We start from the raw sequence: 25,171 nt of genomic DNA on the forward strand, positions 1-25,171 counted from the left end.
ATGAGGTCACTGGGACAGAGCCCCACGGGGGCGGAGATTCAGGACATGATGGACGAGGTGGACACAGATGGTCAGAATCAGTTCAGTGTTTACTGTGTTTACTGGGTCTTTATTCTGTGTTTACTGTGTGTTCATTGTGTTTTTATTGTTTGTTTATTATGGGTTTATTCTGTGTTTACTGTGTTTTTATTGTGTTTACTGTGTGTTTATTGTGTGTTTACTGTGTGTTTATTTTTTGTTTATTATGTGTTTATATTGTGTTTACCGTGTGTTTATTGTTTGTTTACTGTGTGTCCATTGTGTTTACCGTGTGTTTATTGTTTGTTTACTGTGTGTTTATTCTGTGTTTACTGTGTGTTCATTGTGTTTTTATTGTTTGTTTATTATGGGTTTATTCTGTGTTTACTGTGTTTTAATTGTTTGTTTATTATGTTTGTTGTGTGTTTACTGTTTGTTTATTATGTGTTTGTTGTGTGTTTACTGTGTGTTTATTGTGTTTTTTTGTGTGTTTGTTGTGTATTTACTGTTTATCCTGTGTTTACTGTGTTTATTGTGTTAAATGTGTTTATTTTATTTTCACTGTGTGTTTACTGTGTGTTTATTGTGTTTACTCTCTGTTTTTTATGTGTACACACACCTTCCCTTTCCTCCTTGGTTTTTCTCAGGAAATGGAACAATAGATTTCCCAGAGTTCCTGGCGATGATGGTGAGGAAGATGAAGGAAACAGACGGAGAGGAAGAAGTCCGTGAGGCTTTTAGAGTCTTCGACAAGGTGAAGAGTTCCTACTTTACCCCAGAGAAATAACCACACACACACACACACACACACCACAGCAAGGCATTAAATCATTAACTCCCGCTCAGTGTGTTTGCTGGAACGGATCTAGAACTGTTCGGACACTGACAAAAATGATCAAAAACACATTTTTGCACAAAGCAATGAACTTGAGATAAAAAAAAAAACCTTGGGTAATTTCCCAGGAATTTACAGGGCACTTATTACACTCCGCTCTTTGGCCAGTAGATGGCACCAATACGTCATTCGCTGGCAACTGATTCACGGGTGGATGAGGGGTTCTCTGACGAGGGTGATGTTGGGTCTCAGAGCACTCTTAGTGAACTGGACTCCTCTCAGGTAGAGCCCAGTGGAGATGCTGAGGCTGAATCACAGGGACCTGCTCAGTTGAATCGGTCACTGTACAGTTCACAGGAAGTGAATCATTTTCTGGATTAAACATGTGGTAAAGAGGTGAATTTCTTCCCGGACGTCGATAGGAAGTTTGAGAGGTCACTTCGCTTCAGAGAAGTGAGGGCCTTGATGCCTTGAGTGAAAAGAAACGTTTTCGGTTGAAGAATCAAATCAAATCAAATCAAATCAAATTTATTTATATAGCGCTTTTCACAACTGATGTCACAAAGCAGCTTCACAGAATTCCAGTAAGACAAAGATTTGACATGAAATGTAAAAAATGTAAAACCCTCAAGTGAGCGAGGCCAGGGGCGACAGTGGCAAGGAAAAACTCCCCCAGCTGAGGAAGAAACCTTGGGAGGAACCAAGGCTCACAAGGGGTGACCCATCCTCCTCTGGTCAATCTACAGGTGATGATAGTTAGTAGTCCATGAGAACTTCAGTGTAGGGACAGCTTCAAGGCACTTGGTGGTTGCTGGAGCGTGGGCAGCTGGTCTGAAGCGTGGAGGAGGGTCTCGACAGTCATCCATCAGTGTCCAGACAGACAGGTGGGCAGTTGTTTACTCGGAAAGTTGTAAAGGGATGGAATTAGTTTTGAACTGTTTTGTGTTTATAAAGTAGAAAATATGAACATTTCCAGAGTGTGGCTAATGACTCCGGCAGATCTGACTATGACAGCTTTAACTAAAAGGAGAGAACCAGGAGGACACACAGACACGGGAGCATCCTGAAACACTGGCATCCCTCCGCTCCACCGTCAACAAACCTGAGTGATCGCGAGAAGCGGCGTGACGACAGCACCAGCGTCTCAGTTTACTATAATTCCCTGTGTCCATGGACCCCCCGGATCTGCCGCCTTTATCTATGGGGGAGCATTAGCTACCAAATGATAAACTAAACGGATGAGTTTTTAGCCTAGATTTGAAGATTGCGACTGTGTCTGAGTCCCGAACATTTTCTGGAAGATCATTCCAGAGTCTGGGGGCTTTATAAGAAAAGGCTCTTCCCCCAGCTGAGGCCTTCTGAATTCTGGGAACATTTAAAAATCCAGTATTCTGTGATCTGAGTGAACGTGGGGGCTCATAATAGGAAATTGTATCTTGAAGATATTCAGGAGCGAGCCCATGTAGAGCTTTATATGTTAATAACAAAATTTTGTAGTCAATGCGGAATTTAACAGGCAGCCAATGAAGTGATGATAAAACTGGGCTGATATGTTCAAATTTTCTAGTTTTAGTGAGGACCCTAGCTGCAGCATTTTGAACTAGTTGAAGTTTTCTTAAATTGCTGCTGGTGCATCCTGACAGTAGTGCGTTACAGTAGTCAAGCCTTGAAGTAATAAAGGCATGTACTAATGTTTCTGTGTCCTGGAGGGATAAGGCATTTCTAATCTTAGCAATATTGCGAAGATGTAAAAAAGCTGTCCTAGTGATACTACCTATGTGTTGATCACCAAGATTTTTTGCTGCTGAACCAGGTTTAACTGGAAAGTCAGCGAGATTTAAAATTAAATCTGATCATTTATTTCTTGCCACTTTTGTACCCAAAAGCAGGACCTCTGTTTTGTTGCTGTTTAGAAGGAGGAAGTTACGCAACATCCAGCCTTTCACGTCTTTTACACAGTCCTCTATTTTCTTTAATCTGTGTTTGTCATCGGGCTTGGCTGAAATATACAATTGTGTGTCGTCTGCGTAACAGTGAAAGTTAATGTCATGGTTTCTTATAACTGTGCCTAGCGGTAACATGTATAATGTAAATAATAATGGTCCTAAAATAGAGCCTTGTGGAATTCCAAATCTTACTTTAGAATAATTTGAATTTAGATTGTTTACATTTACGAATTGATAACGTTCCGTTAAGTAAGATTTGAACCATAATAGGGCTGTCCCTGTGATTCCAACCATGTTTTCTAACCTTTCTAGGAGAATATTGTGGTCTATTGTATCGAAGGCTGCGCTTAGGTCAAGAAGCACCAACAGGGATACGTGGCCTTGATCAGAGGCAAGAAGATCATTTGTTATCTTGACTAGAGCTGTCTCTGTACTATGATGTTGCCTGAATCCAGATTGGAATTTTTCATATATATGATTCTTATGTAGATATGAACTAAGTTGTTGGGCCACAGCTCTTTCTAAGATCTTGGACAGAAATGGCAAATTAGAAATAGGCCTGTAATTAGACAGTGTACTAGCATCAAGATTTGGTTTCTTGATCATAGGTTTAATAACTGCTAGTTTAAAAGCTTTGAGTACATGGCCCAGACTAAGGGATGAGTTTACTATAGTTAAAAGAGGATCGATAATAGCTGGTAGTACTTCTAAGAAGCATGTTACCCACTGTTGGAAAAGTGGAAAGGTGGTGAAGAGAAAGTCTTCTAGCTGCCAGTGATCGGGTGTCACACATTTTCTTTCTTTATCTCTGCTATTTCTTCATTTTCTTGTTTTCTCTTTAAATTCACACAGGGAAGTTTGGAGAGTGGGTTCCTTTAACATTAACGGAGGTAGAGACAGACGTGAGCGTGCTTTAGTGTTCGACAGTGTACAGGTGAAGGGGCTGCATGTCATTTTTATTCAGGAAACACACAGCGATGTGCAGAATGAAGGTGACTGGGCAATGGAGTGGCAGGGGCAGCAGGTTCTTAGTCATGGGAGTAACTTGAGTGCAGTGGGACCCATTCTTTTCTCTCCCTCATCAGGAGCCAGGATTTTACACACATGGTGTAAAGGGTCGCCTCAAAGTGGTTAAAGTTGAAATTGAAAGCTCTTATTTTTATTTCATGAAATCTATGCCCCCAATGTGGGACATGAACGTATTGTTCTTTAACGCACTGAGGGATGCTTTGAGGCAGTGCGCTAATGATGGGTGTTTTGTTGTTGGGGGAGACTGGAACTGTACAGTGGATTTCACTGTAGACCAAATTATGGAGGAACCCCACGTACAGTCCGCTGTGTGTCTGTCCAGGCTCCTAGAAGAGTTTGAGCTGTTGGACGCGTGGAGGGTGAAGAACTCTTCAGTGAGACACTGCACCTGGAGGAAGGTCTCAGACGGTAGAGTCAGTGCTGCCCGGCTGGCCCTAGCAGTAGAATCACTGATAGCACCATTTCTCCTTCGGGGTTCTCTGACCATCACTCAGTTTCAGTCACAATTAGTCTGTCACACTTTTCTAGCACCTCTTCATACTGGCATTTCAATGTGAAACTTCTGCACGATGTTGAATTTTGTGCTAAGTTTAAATGCTTTTGGGAACAGTGGCAGAAGGAGAGGGAGCGGTTTGATTATTTGAGGCAGTGGTGGGAGGTTGGAAAAGCACAAATACGGGTATTTTACCAGCAGTACACTTCTAGGTCCAGTATCAAGATTAAGGAGGTGATTCTGGATCTGGAGAAAGACGTACAGTCTCTGGAGCTCGGTCTGACTGTGGTCGCTCTTTTAACCACAGACTGTAAGATTTTTTCCAAATGTCTGGCGAACCGACTTAAACACTCTCTCTCTGCCGTGGTGCGTAAGGATCAGTCTCATTGTATCTCAGGCAGAACTATTATGGATAATTTGTTCTTGGTGCGGGACATTCTGGATCTCTGTAAGGGTTCTGGGAGATCTGTTGGGTTGATCGCTCTCGATCAAGAGAAGGCTTTTGATCGAGTTGATCACCAGTACCTTTTTAATGTTCTTAGAGTGTTTGGGGTTAGGGATGTTTTCTCAGGCTGGGTGAGGCTGCTGTATTCTGGGGCCTCCTGTATGGTGGAGGTGGGAGGTGGGCTGAGGAGACTGGGGTTTCCCGTGGCATTAGGCAGGGGTGTCCGATGTCTGGACAGTTGTACAGTTTGGCCATTGAACCGTTGCTTTTCCATCTCAGAGAGAGGATAGTGGGGTTTCATGTCGCACAAATACATCAGTGTCCAAGCATTGCACTTTCTGCCTACGCTGATGATGTTACTGTTTTTATTAACGATGAGCAGGATGTGAGGTCTTTGTCTGAGGCTTTAAGGCTGTATGAGAAGGCTTCTTCAGCTGAAGTTAATTGGGACAATCATGAGGCATTATGGGCTGGCCACAGGAAGGCAGGGGGGTAACCTTCCCTTCGAGGCAGCCTGAGGTGGGCCACAGAGGGCTTGAAGGTGCTGGGGGTGTTTCTTGGGACAGATGAGATTCAGAAACAAAACTGGAATGGTGTAATGGAGAGAGTGTGCACTCAGTGGACATGGTTGCTTCCCCAGTTGTCCTATAGGGGGAGGGTGCTGGTTGCCAATAACTTGGTTGCCTCCACCCTTTGGCACAGATTCAGTGTTCTACAGCCACCAGCCGGACTGGTGCAGGAGGTACAGAGACTGTTGGTGACGTTCTTCTGGACGGGTCAACACCGGATCAGATACGCCGCCCTGTATCTGCCAGTCCAAAGTCTGTGCTGAGAGCGCACCGCATGGATGGACATTGGGATTGCACTCTTGCAGCGAGCTGGTGGTCTGAGCTTTGATCTCCATCTCTTCCTCGTGGAGTTGAGAGACACTGATCTTAAAGATCTTACTTCGTTTTACAGGTTGGTGATGGAGGGCTTGAGAGTTTTCAGTTTCCCATCTCTCTCTCTGTCTCTCTCTCTCTGTCTGTCTCTCTGTTTCTCTCTCTCTCTCTCTCTCTGTTGCATGCTGGGAGTTTGGTGGGTGAGGGTGGATGGAGAACGTGTGTGAGACGCTGAGAGTGGGTTTTCGAACTATTTAGTTTTTGTTTCTGTTTCTTTTTTTATTTTCTGGGTCTGTTCTGTAGTGCACTTTAGTGTGTTGCTGTAAGAAGTGTGTAGTAATCTCGAGGCGGAGCGCGGGGATGGCGGCTCACCCGAGCGGTGGAGCCCAACCTCATTCACTCCGTCATGGCGTGCAGGTGTTACTGGCAGTGGGGGAGTGTGTGGGCTGTGAGAATATAATCTCGGCCTCCAGGATGAACAGAGCCGTGTTGGTGTTTGTGGCGGAGAGAGAGCTCGTGTATCGACTGATTGAACGTGGAGTGGCGGTGAGTGGTGAGTTTTTTCCCGTTACTCCGCTGGGAATAACTACAACTAAAGTTACGATCTCGAATGTACCTATGTTCATCCTGGACGAGGATATCGTGCATGAACTGTCTCATTTCTGAAAAATAGTGAGCACGATCAGAAAGATTCCTTTGAATTGTGCCGCCCCTGAACTGAGGCACGTTGACTCCTTCAGAAGATCGGTGCTGATGTTTCTGGATGTGCAGGAGTTACATGTGTCTTTCAGAGTGCTGTGTGAAGGGAAGTTGTTCATGCTTTATGCGAGCACCGGTAGAATGAGGTGTTTTGAATGTGGGAACATGGGCCATAAACAGTTTGGTTGCCCACACAGAGAGCGGGACAGTCCTGCGGCGGGGCCTAGTGGAGCTGGAGATGTGAATCAGTCGCAGACTGTAGAGCCGGGTCCAGACTCTGATAAAACAGCTATGGAAGAGACTGTACAGAACGGTAATGAAGAGGAGAGTGGTAGACAGGAGGGTGGTGAGGAAAAAAGTAGTGAAAGGGCGGAAGGAGTAAAGGTGAATACCTCAGAAGTTGATAATAAAGAGGCTGGTGGTAAACGGAGCAGAAAAAAACGACACAGTGATGAGAGGACGACTGTTGTACAGCCTGGTGGTGAACAGGTGAATGTTAGTGGTGACCTGGGAGATCAGAAAAACAGCGAGCAGGAAACCTCAGCTGGGACAGGCCAGGTGTCAGAGGTGCGGACTGGTGTTGATGTGTTGGAACAGGCTGGAGCTGTAGTACAGGCCCAAACAGAGAGTGATGGGGGCACTGTGGGGTCGCTCTGTGGGGGAGGGACGGGTACTGAGACGGAGGAAGAGATGGGGGTTTTTAATTCACAGGATGATGATAACTGCTCAGATATTTCTGACATCAGTGTGTCTCAAGTAGTGGGCGTTAAACAGCTCTACACCTTAAAGGACATCACTGATCTTCTTGTCATAGTGACATCGATAATGAGGCTGAGTGGAGGAAGTGGTGGGAAGGGAATATCTTCCTCGGTCATTGCTCTAACACTACGGCAGGAGCGGCAGTGCTCTTTAATAAAAGAAAGTGTCTTTCTGATACGAAGGTCACTAATTTGGAGCGTGGCAGGATTTTAATTATAAATTCTGTAATTGAAGGGACACAGTTCCTGTTCGTGAATGTTTACGCTCCTAACGTTGGCAGTGAGAGAGTACGACTGTTCTGTGAACTGCAGCAGACTGATACAGATCCAGTGATTGTAATGGGAGGAGATTGGAACTGTACTTCAGTGTTGTCCGTCAGTGTGAACTGGTGGATGAGTGGAGAATCTAACCCTGATGTGTGACGTTATACATGGGTTAAAACATCAGAGTCTAAAGTGAGTGTGGCGCGGTTGGACAGATGTTACGTGACTTCTGCACACACAGATAGTGTTTAATGCTGGTATCTTCCCCTCTGGTTTTTCAGACCATCATCTTATTTTATTTGATTTTAAGGTGGTTGTTGCACAGAAAGGAAGATCTTTTTGGCGTTTCAACACTAAACAGCTTCAGGATGAGCTTTTTGTTAGAGATTTTAAGGTTTTCTGGGAGCAGTGGCAACAGAGAGAAGAGGACTTTACCAGTTTGATTTCTTGGTGGAAGGTGGGAAAAACACAGATCAGGAATTTCTGTCAGCTCCATAGTGCTCACACTGCTGGTGCTGCACGTGATTTATTACACGCACTAGAAACAGAAGTGGGTTTGATGGAGAAAGAGGTCTTTAGTGATGGAAGTTCTATTGTTTGTGAAAAGTTGACTGAAAGGAGAAGGGCTCTGGTGTCTTTCCTCCGTGGACAGGCGAAGGGCACTCATTAGACACTGAGTCTGCAGCACTAACGACATGGACTCTCCAAGTGCTTTTTTCTTCAGTCTTCCACCAAAGACCACACAGAAAAACATCATTCATCCTCCGTGCTCCGGACGGAACTGTTAAGGAGCATCGATCAGAGGAGAATGTGGTGTTATCTGCTTACGCTGACGACGTAACAGTGTTTATTACTTGTCAAGACGATGTGAGAGCTCTGATACAAAGTCTTGAAATTTATTCAAATGCCTCCTCAGCAAGAGTCAATGGTAATAAATGTGATAGTCTTGTAACAGGGCAGTGGCTAAACGACCCCCCAGTTTTACCATGGAATCTGAGGTGGGGCAGAGAGGGCCTGAAGTATTTGGGGGTGTTTCTAGGTACATCTCGTTTCTTGGAGAAGAATTGGGATGGTCTAGTGGGAAAGGTGTGTCTAAGTGGACGTGGATTCTGTCTCAGCTGTCCTACAGGGGAAGAGTACTGGTGGCCAACAACCTTGTGGCTTCTATGTTGTGGCATCGCCTGATTGTTTTAGAACCTCCAGGTCCAATAATAAAGAGATCCAAAAGACCATTGTTAATTTTTTCTGGTCAGGACAGCACTGGCTTCCAGCAGCTGTTCTCTTTCTGTCGCTGAAGGATGGGGGACAGGGCCTCATCGACCTGTCGAGCCGAATAAAGACTTTTCGGCTCCAGAAGGTTCAAAGACTGCTGTATGGTGAAAGACTGGCGTGGACGGGTACAGCTTGTGCGCTTTTACAATGTGTGGAGGGTATGGGCTACGACAAACATCTGTTTATTTTACGTATGAATGAAACGGCTGTGTCAGCTACATCTTTGTTTTATCAGTCCGTCCTGAGAGCCTGGTCGGATGTGCTGCGTGTGAATAGAAGAGACAAGCCTTTAACTTCAGTAGAACAGGAGCCTCTGTTTTATCACTCAGACTAGTGTCTTAGCATCACCGTTTGTTCGAGAGAGTTTTTTACGAGCAGGAATCACCACAGTAGCTGGTCTGAGGAACATGGGAGACTGGAAAGCGGCCGATGAACTGTGTGCACAGACTGGTGTACGGTCCGCTCGTTTAATGGAGAGGTTGAAAGGAGAACTGTTTTCTGGAATTCCTTCTTGTTTCAGAGAGCTTTTGGCAGGTGGCTCTAGAGGGAGCCAGCCTTATCTTTACATTCCGATCACTGCAGCAGCTCTAGATTTTCAGGAGACAGAAGGTTCTCTTCTTACTTTTAAAACCCCACAAGTGACATCACTGGAAGTTGTCAGTAAAAGCACATTGTATGAGATTTGTGTAAAAGTGTCTCACGGAAAGGTTTTAAATAGAGTGAAGGAGTCACGGTGGTCAGATCTGTTGGCCCCAGACTCTTCTCCACGAGGATGCTGGAGGACACTGTACAAACCAGCTGAGATGGCTGTGTGGTTGTCCAGAAGAAACAGAATGAATGGGAGTGGAACCCAGGAAGTTGATGAAATGTTAAAATTTCTGATAAAGATAAGATTAAAACTTGGATTTGCATTTTATAAAATGACCCATAGGCTTGAAGAATTTAGTTTAATCTGGGCCCAGAAGGGTATTTTATGCTCTGATCAATTATTGATCTCATTGTAATTTATTTTTTATTTTTATTTATTTATCCCTCTTTTTTGTGTTGTTTTTTGTTTCACAAACAAGTACTGGATTTTCAATAAAGAACTGTAAAGGTCTCTGTCTCTCTCTCTCTCTCTGTCTCTCTCTCTCCGAGTCTCTCTCTCTCTCTCTCTCTCTCTTTCTCTCTCTCTGTCTCTCTCTCTCTCTCTCTCTCTCTCTCTCTCTCTCTCTCTCTCTCTTTCTCTCTCTCTCTGTCTGTCTCTCTCTCTCTCTCTCTCTCTCTCTCTCTCTGTGCGCATGCGCGAGCGTGAGCGTTGGAGTGAGCGGAGCGTTGTGATTGAGAGCGGTTGGCGTTTTTTTGCCAATTTTTTTGTGCGTGTGCGTTTTTTTCAGATTTTTCTGAAGTTTGTGTGAGTGTGAGTGTGTGAGGTGTGTTTGGTAGTGTGTTTGTGGAGCTAGGGCCTGTGGGGGAGTCTGCTGTCGGCGTTTGGCGGAAGCATGGCGTCCTCCCACACCCTGTTGTGTGAGAGTCTGACCCGCCGGCACGCGGTGAAGGTGGAGTGCCGGGCGAGTATGGAAGAGTGTGGTACGGCGGCGGTAGATGTCGTCGGCCACGAGAACATGGTTTCCATCTCGAAAATGAGCAACGCGTTTGTTTTGTTTTTGGTTAACGAGCATTTCGCGGCTGTTTTGGTGGAAAAAGGGTTAGTTATTAATGACCAGTTCACGCCTGTGCTGCCCCTGAGTACCCCGTCCAAAAGGATTATTTTGTCCAACGTCCCTCCCTTCATTAAAGATGAACACATCGCTCAGGAGCTTTCCCGCTTTGGGAAGCTCGTCTCCCCGATCAAGAAGATCCTCATAACCTGTAAGTCGCCCTTACTTAAACACTTGGTGTCTTTCAGAAGATCTGTTTTCATGGTGTTGAATGGAGGAGCTGAAAGTTTGGACTTAGTCCTGAAGTTTAAAGTGGATGGTTATGTTTATACAGTTTTTGCTTCGACTGAAAATAGTATGAAGTGTTTTGGGTGTAAACAGGTCGGACATCTTATTCGTGACTGCCCTGGACGAGTTAATACAGGTACTGAGGGGACAGGGGGTACTGAGCGGTCGGGGCCTGTAGTGGCTGTGCCTGCGGTGGTCGTCCCCCCTGCGACTGCTGCTTGGCCGGCTGCACGGACCCCGAACAGTAAAATGTCACCACCGGGGGGGTCCGCTGTTGGGGTGGCTGCCGGGGACGTGCTGGACACGGTGGAGCCTTTTTCAGGGGGGCCCTCTGTTGGGGTGGCTGCCGGGGCCGCGTTGGCCGCAGCGAAGCGCTCTTCGGCGGGGACCTCTGTTAGGGGGGCTGCCGGGGCCGCGTTGGCCGTGGTGGAGCCCTCTTCGGTGGGGTCCGCTGTTGTGGTGGAGCACTCATCAGCGGGGCCTGCTGTTGGGGGGGCTGCCGGGGCCCCGTTGGCCGTGGTGGAGACCTCTTCCGTAGGGTCCGACGTTGCTGGGGTGGCTGCTGGGGCCGCGCTGGCGGTGGTGGAGCCCTCTTCAGTGGGGCCCTCTGTTGGGGTGGCTGCCGGGGCCATGGTGGAGCCATCTTTGGCGGAGCCCTCTGTGGGGGTGGCTGCCGGGGTCGGGTCGGCCGTGGTGGGGCCCTCTTCGGCGGGGCCTGCTGTTGGGGTGGAAGCTGGGGCCGCGTCGGCCGTGGTGGAGCCCTCTTCGGCGGGGCCTGCTGATGGGGTGTCTCCCGGGGCCGCGGTGGAGGCCTCTTCAGCGGGGCCTGCGGTTGGGGTGACTGCCGGGGCCGCGTCGGACGCGGTGGAGCCCTCTTCGGCGGGGCCTGCTGCTGGGGTGGCTGCTGGGGCCGCGTCGGCTGTGGTAGGGTCATCTTCGGTGGGGCCTGCTGTTAGGGTGGCTGCCGAGGCCGTGTCGGCCGAGGTGGGGCCCTCTTCGGCGGGGCCTTGTGGGGGGGGCTCTGGTGGTGTTTACGTGGAGGAGAGGGACGGAGGGGTGCAGCACAGCTGTTCTGAACTGGCTCCAGCCCGAGAAGCAGAACAGGAGGCTGGAGGAGTAAACCTGATGGAGGTTGAGTCCGTTTTTAAAATTCCTCATAAGAGGAAGAAGAGGGGCCAGGGAAAGGGAAAAAAACAGGCCAAACAAGATGTGACGGCAGTGGACGACAGAGACTCGGACAGTGAGGGCTCTCTCTCTGACTCGGGATGGTCTGTGTGCTCCCAGGAAGAGAACAGGCCTCAACTGTACACTGTTGAAGAAATTAGAAAGTTTTTACGAGTTACTAAAGGACAGAAGGGTGTGAGGGTGGAGGAACATTTCCCAGACAGTGTTCAGTTCATACGGGACGTCAAACTCTTGCGGAGGGAGGGGGTTTTTACGGAGCAGGAGACGTTTAGACTAAAAAAGTTACTGACCAAACTGAACAAAGTGCAGTGTGAAGACGACTCCTGAACGGACTTTTATCTCTGATTGTTTTTGTCCCCTCTTTTTTTTACCTTTTTTAATGGAAGGTTTTCAAATCGCCACCTTAAATATTAATGGGGCAAGGGACTGTGAGAAAAGGGCAAAGTTTTATGAGCTGGTTAAGCACAAACGTATCGATGTTGTATTTGTGCAGGAAACCCACAGTGATGTGGAAAATGCTGCTGAGTGGGCGAAGGAGTGGAGTGGGCTCGCTGTTCTAAGCCACAACTCATCCCTTAGCGGTGGGGTGGCACTCCTTTTCTCACAGTCTTTTATTCCGGTCTCTTATACAGTGGAGGAAGTTTTAAAGGGGCGACTTTTAAAAGTGAGGGCTGTCTTTGAAGAAGACACTTTTGTTTTTATCTGCGTCTATGCTCCAACACTAGGGGCTGAGAGGTTACTGTTTTTAGACGCACTGAGCTCTCTTTTAAAAAGTTGTGACTCCACAGAGTTTTTAGTCTTGGGTGGAGATTTTAACTGTACAGCACACAAAACAGACCGGAATCATGGCGAACCTCACGCGGCTTCACGGAAGCGTCTTTGCGAGATGCTGGAGGCCCATGAGTTATGTGATGTCTGGAGAAGTTTCCATGATGAACAAAGACAGTACACATGGGCCCACAGTAAAGATAACATGCTCTCGCTGGCCAGACTGGACCGCTTTTATTGTTTTAGACACCAACGATCTCTTTTTACACGGTGTTTTATTGCCCCGGTAGGAATCTCTGACCACTCTATGGTCCAGGGAACTATCTTAAAAACAAAGGTGAAGCCGCGGAGTGCGTACTGGCATTTTAATACCACGCTTTTAGAAGATGCCAATTTTAAAGAGTCTTTTACCTTTTTCTGGGGTGTTTTTAGAGCAAAGAGAAATGATTTTACCTCTGTTCAGCAATGGTGGGACGTAGCCAAAGCCAATGTTAAATTATTCTGTCAACAGTATACTCTCAATGTCACGAGGGACATTACTAGGTCACTTAAAGCTCTGGAGATTGGAATAGTGGGGCTCCAGGGTCTTGCGGAGACCACAGGAGATTTAGAGCATATTAGAGCTCTCAACAAAAAGAAGGCTGCTCTGGCTGATTTATTGGGTATAACAGCACAGGGGGCGCTGGTCCGCTCACGCTTTCAGTGCGTGAATGAACTGGATGCTCCTTCTAAGTTCTTCTTTAGTCTTGAGCGTAGAAATGGACAGAAGCGGTACATGCACGCTGTGCGATCAGATTCAGGGGATCTCCTTAATGATCCTGCTGACATTCGCAAGCGAACAGTCAGCTTTTTCTCAAAGCTGTATGAGAGCGAGCGCACGGCGACGCAGGAGGTGGAGGACAGGTTCCTCAGGAATATGACCAGACTGTCGCAATCGGCAGCGGCGCAGCTGGATGCTGAACTCTCATTGGAAGAGCTGCATGAGGCCCTCAATGGTATGGAGAATGGTCGCGCTCCTGGCATTGATGGCCTACCAGTAGAGTTCTACAAGACTTTCTGGTCGGTCATCGGCCAGGATGTGCTGGAGGTCCTCGGGTGCAGCATACGTGATGGAAAGCTTCCTTTGAGTTGCAGGAGGGCGGTGCTGACGCTGCTGCCGAAAAAGGGGGACCTGTCCGAACTGAAGAACTGGCGCCCCGTGTCTCTGCTGTGCGCCGATTGTAAACTGCTCTCGAAAGCATTGGCCTCGAGACTGGCGAAGGTGATGGAGCAGGTGGTTCACTTTGACCAGTCGTACTGTGTACCCGGTAGGTCTGTCTTTGACAACGTTTTTTTAATTCGTGATGTTTTGGACGTCTCCAGGCTATTGGGGTTAAAGACTGGTCTCATATTTCTAGACCAGGAAAAGGCTTTTGACCGGGTTGAACACGGGTATCTCTGGAAGGTTCTGGAGAGCTTTGGGTTCAACCCTGGTTTTATTGCCATGATCAAGGTTCTGTACGGTGACATTGAGAGTGTGCTGAAAGTTAACGGTGGTTTATGTGCTCCTTTTAAAGTTTTTAGAGGGATCCGACAGGGCTGTTCACTGTCGGGTATGTTGTACTCACTCTCCATTGAGCCCCTGCTCTGTAAGCTGAGGGAGGGACTGGAGGGTTTTTATGTTCCAGATTGTACTGCCCCATTACATGTCTCTGCTTATGCAGACGACCTTGTTGTTCTTATCAGTGCTCAAGATGATGTAAATGTTTTAGTTGATGTTTTACATGATTTTAACATTTTATCCTCTGCAAAGGTAAACTGGGCAAAGAGCGAAGCAGTTTTACTCGGGGACTGGGAAGGTGAAGAACCCAGACTCCCTGATGGACTGGCCTGGGGGACGGGCGGGTTTAAATACCTCGGTGTGCATTTGGGGGACAGTGTTATTGAAGAAAGGAACTGGGATGGTGTGCTGGAAAAGGTGAAGGGGAGACTCAACAGATGGATGTGGCTGGTCCCTCAAATGTCATACCGAGGTAGAGTTCTCATCATCAACAACCTGGCTGCGTCCTCCCTGTGGCATAAACTGGCGTGTGTCGATCCCCCACCAGGCCTGCTGGCCAGTCTTCAAGCTCTGCTGGTGGATTTTTTTGGGGATCGACTTCACTGGGTTCCTCAGGGAGTTCTTCATCTTCCCAAGGATGAGGGAGGGCAGGGGCTCATTCATTTAGCCAGCAGGGTGGCTGCCTTCCGCCTCCAGTTTGCACAAAGACTGTTTACTGGCCCTAAGGAACTGGTTTGGAGGGAGGTAGCCTGCAGGATCCTGCACACAGTGGGAGGCCTGGGGATGGACAGGACCCTGTTTTTAATGAACCCAAAGTTACTGGACACTGCTGGTTTACCTGCATTTTATCGTGGGCTTTTTAAAATATGGAGTTTTTTTAAAGTCAAAGGACCAGAGAGTACAACGCTGCACTGGCTGCTGGAGGAACCTCTGCTTCACGGCGCCCGGATGGACATTTCAGGCCTGTCGACTCCTGCACTGACCAGAGTCTTGGTTTCTTCGGGGGTCACCACACTGCGTCAACTGGTGGACACTGCGGGACCTGATCTTTCCGGTACAGAGAGACTGACTGCACGGTTAGGCCTGAGGTCTCTGCGCGTGGTATCTCGGTCTCTGTGCAAGTGGAGGACAGCGTTGACCCCTGAGGAACTTAGGATGTTGATAGACTACGGTGCAGGGGTGACTAGGCCTGCAGAGGACGACCCCTTTCCTGCTCTCATCCTGGCCCCTGACCTGGAGGACTGTGAGGGGCCCCTGCTGGAGTGTAAGGGGGAGTCCTGTATGAAGTTGGACAGTGCATCCGGGAAGCTGCTGTACAGAGCATGCGTGAAAGCGCTAAACAAAAAGAGACTGAATGGGAGGGTGGACACGCCGTGGAGGGAGGTTCTATCTCTGGGTGATAATGTAAAGCCTGAGTGGAGAGCGTTGTACAAGCCACCGTTAACAAAAAGAGCTGCTGACCTCCAGTGGAGGGTTTTACATGGGATTTTACCTGTCAACTCTTTTATCTCTGTTTTAAACCCTGAGGTTTCACCAGTTTGCCCTTTTTGCACACAGAGGGAAACTGTCTTTCACGCTTTTATGAGATGTTTTAGGCTACGTCCCCTTTTTGATTTTTTACAGACAGCTTTTATGGCTTTTAATGTGATTTTTACCGTGCACACTTTTATCCTGGGTTTTAAATACAACAAGAAGGAGAGGGCCAAGTGCCAATTGTTGAATTTTATCCTTGGTCAAGCGAAACTGGCCATTTACATCAGTCGAAAAAACAAGGTGGAACAGGACACTGACAGTGAGGTCATAAGGGTTTTTATCAGACTGGTGAGATCAAGGATTTTTATTGATTTTAATTTTTATAAGTGCATGAAAACTCTGGAGGTGTTTGAGGAGGTGTGGTGCTGTGGGGGAGGGGTGTGTTCTGTATGTGATGGTGAACTAATTTTTAATCCAGTTTTCATTTAAATGCCCTTTTTTTTTTATATATACCCAGGTTTTATAGTGTGAGTGTTGTTTACAAGTAGTTTTTATGTTTCAAAATTGAACTTGGACGAATATTGAGTCCAACTGTTGATAATAAAGGACCCTAAAAGTCAAAAAAGTCTCTCTCTCTCTCTCTGTCTCTCTCCCTCTCTCTGTCTCTCTCTCTCTCTGTCTCTCTCTCTCCGAGTCTCTCTCTCTCTTTCTCTCTCTCTGTCTCTCTCTCTCTCTCTCTCTCTCTCTCTCTGTCTGTCTCTCTCTCTCTCTCTCTCTCTCTCTGTCTGTCTGTCTGTCTCTCTCCCTCTCTCTCTGTCTGTCTGTCTGTCTCTCTCTCTCTCTCTCTCTCTGTCTGTCTCTCTCTGTCTGTCTGTCTGTCTCTCTCTCTCTCTCTCTCTCTCTCTCTCTCTCTCTGTCTCTCTCTCTCTCTGTCTGTCTATCTGTCTCTCTCTCTCTCTCTCTCTGTCTGTCTGTCTGTCTGTCTGTCTCTCTCTCTCTCTCTCTGTCTGTCTGTCTGTCTGTCTCTCTCTCTCTCTCTCTCTCTCTAGGATGGTAATGGTTTTATCAGTGCCACAGAGCTACGTCATGTGATGATGAACCTGGGCGAGAAAGTGACGGATGCGGAGGTGAATGAAATGGTCCGAGAGGCCGATGTAGATGGAGACGGACAGGTGAACTATGAAGGTGAGACACAGACTCCTCACCCGTTTATTAGAGTCACAATCTCACTGTGACTTTTCTTTTTAAAATCACTCCACCGTATTATTCTTTAAACCACACCCAGCCTTTCCCTGTAGCCACTGGTCCATTCCACATTACATACTACATCAACCTTCATCAGGACACTTCAATGTCATCAACACACCACCTTATATCACACTATGTTTAATCCAACACAGAGAAACATCCCTCTTCCAACCACCAGGTAAACACCATTCCACCTTATATACGGTGGTTAACCTTACACAAGAGACACAGTGCCATCTTAAATATTACTGTTAGACCAGTTACAAGACACACCTGTTCCACCTTAAATACAGCAGAAGACACTGTTAACTTCTGCCAAACAACAAAGGACCTGGAACTGATGAAATCCCTGCAGAGCTCCAAACACTCGCAAGAGCCACATATGCCCTTCAGGGTACGAAAAAACATTTACGGGGAACATAACGTCCTGGTTTGAAAATAGCACCATGAAGGATAAGAAGGCTGCCCAGAGGGTGGTGTGGTCTGCTGAGATCTCTGACCTGCAGACCATCAACAGCAAAATGTGCTTGATCAAAGCCAGGAAGATAATGAAAGACCTCAGCCGCCCTAACCATGGTCTGTTCTTGCTACAGGATACAGCACGTTAAAAACCTGAACAGAAAGAACAAGGAGAATTTTCTTCCCCCGTTAGGATGTTGAACCAGGACGAAAGATGGGACCTCCCTTATATTCACACAGTACGGACTCTGTACACACAATCAGTTCACTGAATCCAACCACACACACCGTACAGACTGGAAAACATTGCCTACCTTTACCATTATTGCTGTTGCATTCACATGTACAATATCCCAAAACACTACCTCCTGTTTGCACACACACACAGTGGCACTTTACTCTTGATGCACACGTCTGTATACATCCAAATGTACATAGATAGATAATACTCTACTGTTTTAAAAGAGAAGAGGAATGGCCAAAGACCCATTAGCTGCACACCACCAAGGACACGACAAGAACATCAAGCAGATGATGGAAGATGGAGAACAAGGAAGTGGGGAGTGAAGTGGACTACGGAGGGTCCTGGGCCATTCCTCAGTGTGTTCTTTTGTTGTCATGTTCTTGTTTGGGGCCATCTTCTGCCGCTGAATTAACACTCCAGTTCTAAAGAGCACAGACACAGAGAACGGTTAAAGAGCCTGGATGTTGTTCTCTCTCCGGCCAAGTTAACGAGGTCACATTGGTTCATTATTCTCCAACGACAAGTCGTATAAACCACTGACCACTGAGAGTCGTATAAACCACTGACCACTGAGAGTCGTATAAACCACTGACCACTGAGAGTCATATAAACCACTGACCACTGAGAGTCATATAAACCACTGACCACTGGGAGTCATATAAACCACTGACCACCAAGGGTCGTATAAACCACTGAGAGCCGTATAAACTCCTCACCATGAGAGTCGTATAAATGACTGACCACCGAGAGTCGTATAAATGACTGACCACTGAGAGTCGTATAAACGACTGACCACAAAGAGTAATATAAACCACAGAGTCATATAAACCACTGACCACCAAGAGTTGTATAAACCACTGAGAGCCATTTAAACCACTGACCAATGAGAGTTGTATAAACCGTTGACAACAGACAGTCGCATAAACCCCTGACCACTGAGAGCCGTATAAACCACTGACCACCAAGAGTCGTATAAACCACTGACCACCGAGAGCCATATAAACCACTGACCACCGAGAGCCATATAAACCACCGAGAGTCGTATAAACCACTGAACACCGAGAGTCGTGTAAACCACTGACCACGGAGGATCATATAAACCACTGACCATGGAGAGTCATATAAACCACTGACCACCGAAATTCCAACTGACCACTGAAATTTGTATAAACCACTGACCACCAAGGGTCGTATAAACCACTGAGAGCCGTATAAACTCCTCACCATGAGACTCGTATAAATGACTGATCACCGAGAGTCGTATAACCACTGACCACCGAGGGTCGAATAAACTACTGACCACCGAGAGTCGTATAAACCACTGACCACCGAGAGTCGTATAACCACTGACCACTGAGGGTCGTATAAATGACTGACCACCGAGAGTCGTATAAACCACTGACCACCGAGAGTCGTATAACCACTGACCACCGAGAGTTGTATAAAATACTGACCACCGAGAGTCGTATAACCACTGATCACCGAGAGTCGTATAAACCACTGACCACCGAGAGTCGTATAACCACTGACCACCGAGAGTTGTATAAAATACTGACCACCGAGAGTCGTATAACCACTGATCACCGAGAGTCGTATAAAATACTGACCACTAAGAGTCGTATAAACCACTGACCACCGAGGGTCGTATAAACCACTGACCACCGAGAGTCGTATAAACCACTGACCACCGAGAGTCGTATAACCACTGACCACCAAGAGTTGTATAAAATACTGACCACCGAGAGTCGTATAACCACTGATCACCGAGAGTCGTATAAAATACTGACCACTAAGAGTCGTATAAACCACTGACCACCGAGGGTTGTATAACTACTGACCACCGAGAGTCATATAAACTACTGACCACCGAGAGTCGTATAAACGACTGACCACCGAGAGTCGTATAAACCACTGACCACCGAGGGTCGTATAACTACTGACCACCGAGAGTCGTGTAAACGACTGACCACTGAGAGCCGTATGAACGACTGACCACCGAGAGTCGTATAACCACTGACCACCGATAGTCATATAAACCACTGACCACCGAGAGTCGTATAAACTACTGACCACAGAGAGTCGTATAACCACTGACCACCGAGAGTCGTGTAAACGACTGACCACCGAGAGTCGTATAACCACTGACCACCGAGAATCGTATAACCACTGACCACCGAGAGTCGTGTAAACGACTGACCACAGAGAGTCGTGTAAATGACTGACCACCGAGAGTCGTATAACCACTGACCACCGAGAGTCGTATAACCACTGACCACCGAGAGTCGTGTAAATGACTGACCACAGAGAGTCATATAACCACTGACCACCGAGAGTTGTGTAAACGACTGACCACCGAGAGTCGTATAACCACTGACCACCAAGAGTCGTATAACCACTGACCACCGAGAGTCGTATAAACAAATGACCACAGAGAGCCGTGTAAACAACTGACCACCGAGAGTCATATAAACCACTGACCACTGAATCATATAAACCACTGACCATCGAGAACTGTATAAACCACCGAGAGCCGTATAAACCACTGACCACCGAGAGCCGTATAAACCACTGACCACCTAGAGCCGTATAAACCACTGACCACCTAGAGCCATATAAACTACTGACCACTGAGAGTCGTATAAACCACTGACCACTGAGTCATATAAACCACTGACCATTGAGAACTATATAAACCACCGAGAGCCGTATAAACTACTGACCACTGAGAGTTGTAGAAACCACTGAGAGTCGTATAAACCACTGACCATCGAGAACTATATAAACCACCAAGAGTCGTATAAACCACTGAGAGTCGTATAAACCACTGGCCACTGAAAGTCATATAAACCACTGACCACAGAGAGTTGTATAAACCACCAAGAGTCATATAAACCACTGACCACTGAAAGTCATATAAACCACTGACCACAGAGAGTCGTATAAACCACTGACCACTGAAAGTCATATAAACCACTGACCACAGAGAGTCGTATAAACCACCAAGAGCCATATAAACCACTGACCACTGAAAGTCATATAAACCACTGACCATAGAGAGTCGTATAAACCACTGAGTGTCGTATAAATCACTGACCACTGAAAGTCATATAAACCACTGACCACTGTGAGTCGTATAAACCACTGAGAGTCGTATAAACCACTGACCACTGAAAGTCATATAAACCACTGACCACTGAGAGTCGTATAAACCACTGACCACTGAAAGTCATATAAACCACTGACCACAGAGAGTCGTATAAACCACAGAGAGTCATATAAACCACTGACCACTGAAAGTCATATAAACCACTGACCACTGAGAGTCGTATAAACCACTGACCACTGAAAGTCATATAAACCACTGACCACTGTGAGTCGTATAAACCACTGAGAGTCGTATAAACCACTGACCACTGAAAGTCATATAAACCACTGACCAATATGAGTTGTATAAACCACTGAGAGTCGTAAAAACCACTGACCACAGAGAGTCGTATAAACCACTGAGAGTCGTATAAACCACTGACCACTGAAAGTCATATAAACCACTGACCACAGAGAGTCGTATAAACCACCAAGAGTCATATAAACCACTGACCACTGAAAGTCATATAAACCACTGACCACAGAGAGTCGTATAAACCACCGAGAGTCATATAAACCACTGACCACTGAAAGTCATATAAACCACTGACCACTGTGAGTTGTATAAACCACTGAGAGTCGTAAAAACCACTGACCACAGAGAGTCATATAAACCACTGACCACTGTGAGTTGTATAAACCACTGAGAGTCGTATAAACCACTGACCACAGAGAGTCGTATAAACCAATGAGAGTCGTATAAACCACTGACCACAGAGAGTCGTATAAACCACTGAGAGTTTTATAAACCACTGAGAGTCGTATAAACCACTGACCACAGAGAGTCGTATAAACCACTGAGAGTTGTATAAACCACTGACCACTGAGAGTCTTATAAACCACTGAGAGTCGTATAAACCACAGAGAGTCGTATAAACCACTGAGAGCCGTATAAACCACTGACCACAGAGAGTCGTATAAACCACTGACCACTGAAAGTCATATAAACCACTGACCACTGAAAGTCATATAAACCACTGACCACTGAGAGTCGTATAAACCACTGACCACAGAGAGTCGTATAAACCACTGACCACTGAAAGTCATATAAACCACTGACCACTGAAAGTCATATAAACCACTGACCACAGAGAGTCATATAAACTGTATATTTAGGAGATCCTAAATAAACCTCCAAGAACGACTGCACGGAGAACTCTAGTGGCCACCTTAAGCCACAACGCCACGCGACATCAAATTAGTCCTTTGCTCTGGCGTGTGACAATTCAGCTTTACACTTTAATCTTGTCAATCCAGGTGGTACAATGTTACAAATATGCTTATGTTCTTGAAACCCCTGATATAATCTACGGAGCCCCTAAAGGGACTGGGGGGAGAATGAAAAAGGACCACTGATTTTGCGTTCCCTCGCAAGTAGTTTTTAGTTTTTAGACTCTCTTAAAAAATCCGGTCGTTCAAGAACAAGATGGAGGGTGTAAGGTAGTGGCTTAACACACAGAGATCTCAGGGCACGCTGCGGACTGATTTTTACAGAGACGTGGCTCAGCGCGATGACTCCAGACACGGCTGTGGAGCTAGAGCCAGTCGCTACACCATGCATTTCGTTTTATCTGGGAATTCTGTTTTTTAAAGCTGCAGTAAAAAAGGATACCATTTTCTGCCAGAAACTTTTACACACATCACTCCAATACACTACCAATAGCTACACATTTATTCAGGTGTTCACTCTCCATTCTCTCCCACTGTTTGTTTGTTCGTACAGGACAGCTTTTCTTTAACATCCTACAACCGACAGGAACTTTTGGACATTGGCTTATGTTACTCTGAAAGTTTGTTCATCAATCTTTGACTCATCCCAGTGGAAATCTCCAGAAAACTGGAGGCTACACACTCTACCAAGCCAGGATCACATGTAAACAAAGGCAAGGGAAGCTTGGAGGAGCAAAAGCTAGGCTAAAGCTAACACCACACCGGCTGTCGCTACCCAGCATTTTTCTAGCGAATGTGCGGTCTTTGGTGAATAAAATGGACGAGATACGACTTCATAACAATCATAGTAAGAGACTCATGGACTGCAATATCTTGACTTTTACAGAAACATGGCTAAATGGCAGTGTACCCGACAATGCTATCAAGCTAGCTGGACGCTACACACTCCGAGCAGATAGAACAGCAGATGACACCGGTAAGACCAGATGTGGTGGACTGTGCATTGGCTAATTTTGTTTCTCTCACGATTAAGTGCAGACCTTTTTATCTGCCAAGGGAGTTCACTTCCACCATTATAACCTCAGTTTACATCCCACCAGATGCTAATGCAAAGCTAGCTATAAATGAACTCTATACAGCCATTAGCAAACAACAGACTGCTCATCCGAAGGCTGCTTTTATAGTCGCTGGTGATTTTAATCACTTTAACTTAAAGACTGCGCTTCCTAAATTTCACCAGCATGTTTCCTGCAATACAAGAGGAGACAAAACTCTGGATCTTGTCTACATACACATCACTGGAGCGTACACCGTGCCCCCCTCCCGCACCTGGGGAAGTCAGACCACCTTTCTTTGTTTCTCATTCCCAAGTACTCTCCACTAATCCTACATGTGAAACCATCTATCAAAGAACTATCAAAGTGTGGCCAGCGGAGGCAGACTCTGTACTCCAGGACAGGTTTCATCACACAGACTGGAGTATGTTCACAGGCTACATGTGGCTCTCACACGGATATTGATACATACACCTCCTCTGTGTTGGACTATATCAAGACCAACGTTGACAGGGTTACCACACAGAAGTTGATCACCACTTACCTGAATCAGAAACCATGGATGAACAAGGAGATGCATCTTCTGCTGAAGGCCCGTGACATCGCCTTCAAATCAGGTGGCGGACAAGCCTATAGCATATCCAGGGCAAATTTGAGGAGAGGCATCAAGATGTCCAAGCACTACTACAAGCTTAAAGTAGAGGACCACTTCTCCAATTATGATCCCCGATGCATGTGGCAGGGTATTCAAGCCATCAGTGGGTACAAGTCGAGCAAATCCACTCCAATAACTGCAGATGTCTCCTTTCTGAATGAGCTAAATGACTTTTACACTCATTTTGACAAAGAAAACAGCGAGACGGATACCAATATCAGATCTTTTGCAGTCCTTCAGCCCCTCACACTCAGCTCTACAGACGTCTACAATGCACTGAGCAGGATCAACACACACAAGGCTGCTGGCCCAGATGGTGTTCCTGGGCGTGTGCTGAAAGCATGTGTGAAGCAGCTCACTGGAGTCTTTACGGACATCTTCAATCTGTCTCTCGCCCAGGCAACTGTTCCAACTTGCTTCAAACCTGTCGCCAGCTTTGAGTTCTTGGGAACACACACATCAGAGGATCTGTCCTGGACCTCCAACACTTCCAGCCTGGTCAAGAAGGCTCACCAGCACTTCATTTTTCTGAGGATGCTAAAGAAACAACATCTGTCTCCAGTCATTCTGGTGAACTTCTATCGCTGTGTGATTGAGAGTATCCTGTCCAGCTGTATCACAGTCTGGTTTGGGAACTGCACTGTTGCTGACCGTAAGTCACTACAGCAAGTGGTGAATACGGCCCCGAAAATTACATGGACCTCACTTCCATCAGTTGAGGACGTACAGAAGAAACGCTGTCTTTGTTGAGCCCGCAGCATTCTTAAAGATTCCTCACACCCTGCTCATAGTTTGTTTGTCCTCTTGCCTTCTGGCAGGCGCTTCAGGAGCCTCCGGACCAGGACAAGTGGACTGACAAACAGCTTCTTCACCAGAGCTGCCTCCTTACAGAACTCTGTCTGCCGATAGCACACTCATCCGTAATCTGGTCATTGACTGCACGGATTAATTATTAATTATTTAATGACTAATTAATTAGCTCATGCCGCTGATCACAGCTTTATCACGTCATCTTCAGCTTTGCTGTGGAAAAAGATTCAGTTGTAAACTGTGAAGCTTGTGGATCATACGATAGAAAGTCGATTCTCTGCAGAAGAGAACCAGGGCCACCTAGTCATAGGAAACGGCCCGGAGACACCTTTAAAACACCCTGAAATGAACGGAGGTGAATGGAGAGCTACACTCTGATGGTCCTCTCAGAGCTCCGCTGCTCACTTCCTGTGGCACGCTTTGGAGGGAAAATCCTAGGAAACCCTTGCAGAAACCCTTTTGTGCCGACTCTCGCAGGGGCACACTCTAAAGTCCCACCTGAAGAAATCATAGAAACCCATTCAACTCCCTATGGCGTGCCCCCTAGAGTCCAGCTTGACTTCCTCTGATTCACTGTTTAGTGTTTATTCTTTATTGTGCACTTCTCATGTTGGGTTTCTGACCTTGGCCTCTTTGTGTGTGTGTTCTCAGAGTTTGTGCAGATGATGATGGGGAAGTGAAGATCAGATAAACACAGAGACCCAGTGTGGTGTGTTAATTCCTGTGGGAATATTAATATTCAGTGCTTTCTGTAGAATAACGCCCTGAATCTGCGTCAGCGACGATCTGCAGCGTTCCGCTCAGAAACTCCGTTCCAGACATTACCCACTACCACCCCCTGGACTTTTATTA

General features: G+C 46.6%; 1 protein-coding gene across 1 annotated transcript; it reads left to right on the forward strand.

Annotated features, from left to right (window-relative positions):
- Positions 1-25,109, forward strand: calm1a (calmodulin 1a). The gene is made up of 4 exons (XM_066675995.1): positions 1-70; positions 666-772; positions 16,584-16,719; positions 24,971-25,109. Exons 1-4 carry the CDS (start codon positions 1-3, stop codon positions 24,997-24,999), a joined length of 342 nt encoding a protein of 113 aa, XP_066532092.1. The 3' UTR covers positions 25,000-25,109.
- The last annotated feature ends 62 nt before the right edge of the window (positions 25,110-25,171 follow it).

Source organism: Hoplias malabaricus, chromosome 1 (assembly GCF_029633855.1).
Source record: "Hoplias malabaricus isolate fHopMal1 chromosome 1, fHopMal1.hap1, whole genome shotgun sequence".
NCBI lineage: Eukaryota > Metazoa > Chordata > Actinopteri > Characiformes > Erythrinidae > Hoplias > Hoplias malabaricus.

Bases quoted from the DNA above. Each gene is read 5' to 3' on its own strand.
- calm1a (XM_066675995.1), top strand. From the start codon at position 1: ATGAGGTCACTGGGACAGAGCCCCACGGGGGCGGAGATTCAGGACATG. The intron at 71-665 runs GTCAGAATCAGT...GGTTTTTCTCAG, and splicing joins GGACGAGGTGGACACAGATG to GAAATGGAACAATAGATTTC. The intron at 16,720-24,970 runs GTGAGACACAGA...GTGTGTTCTCAG, and splicing joins CGGACAGGTGAACTATGAAG to AGTTTGTGCAGATGATGATG.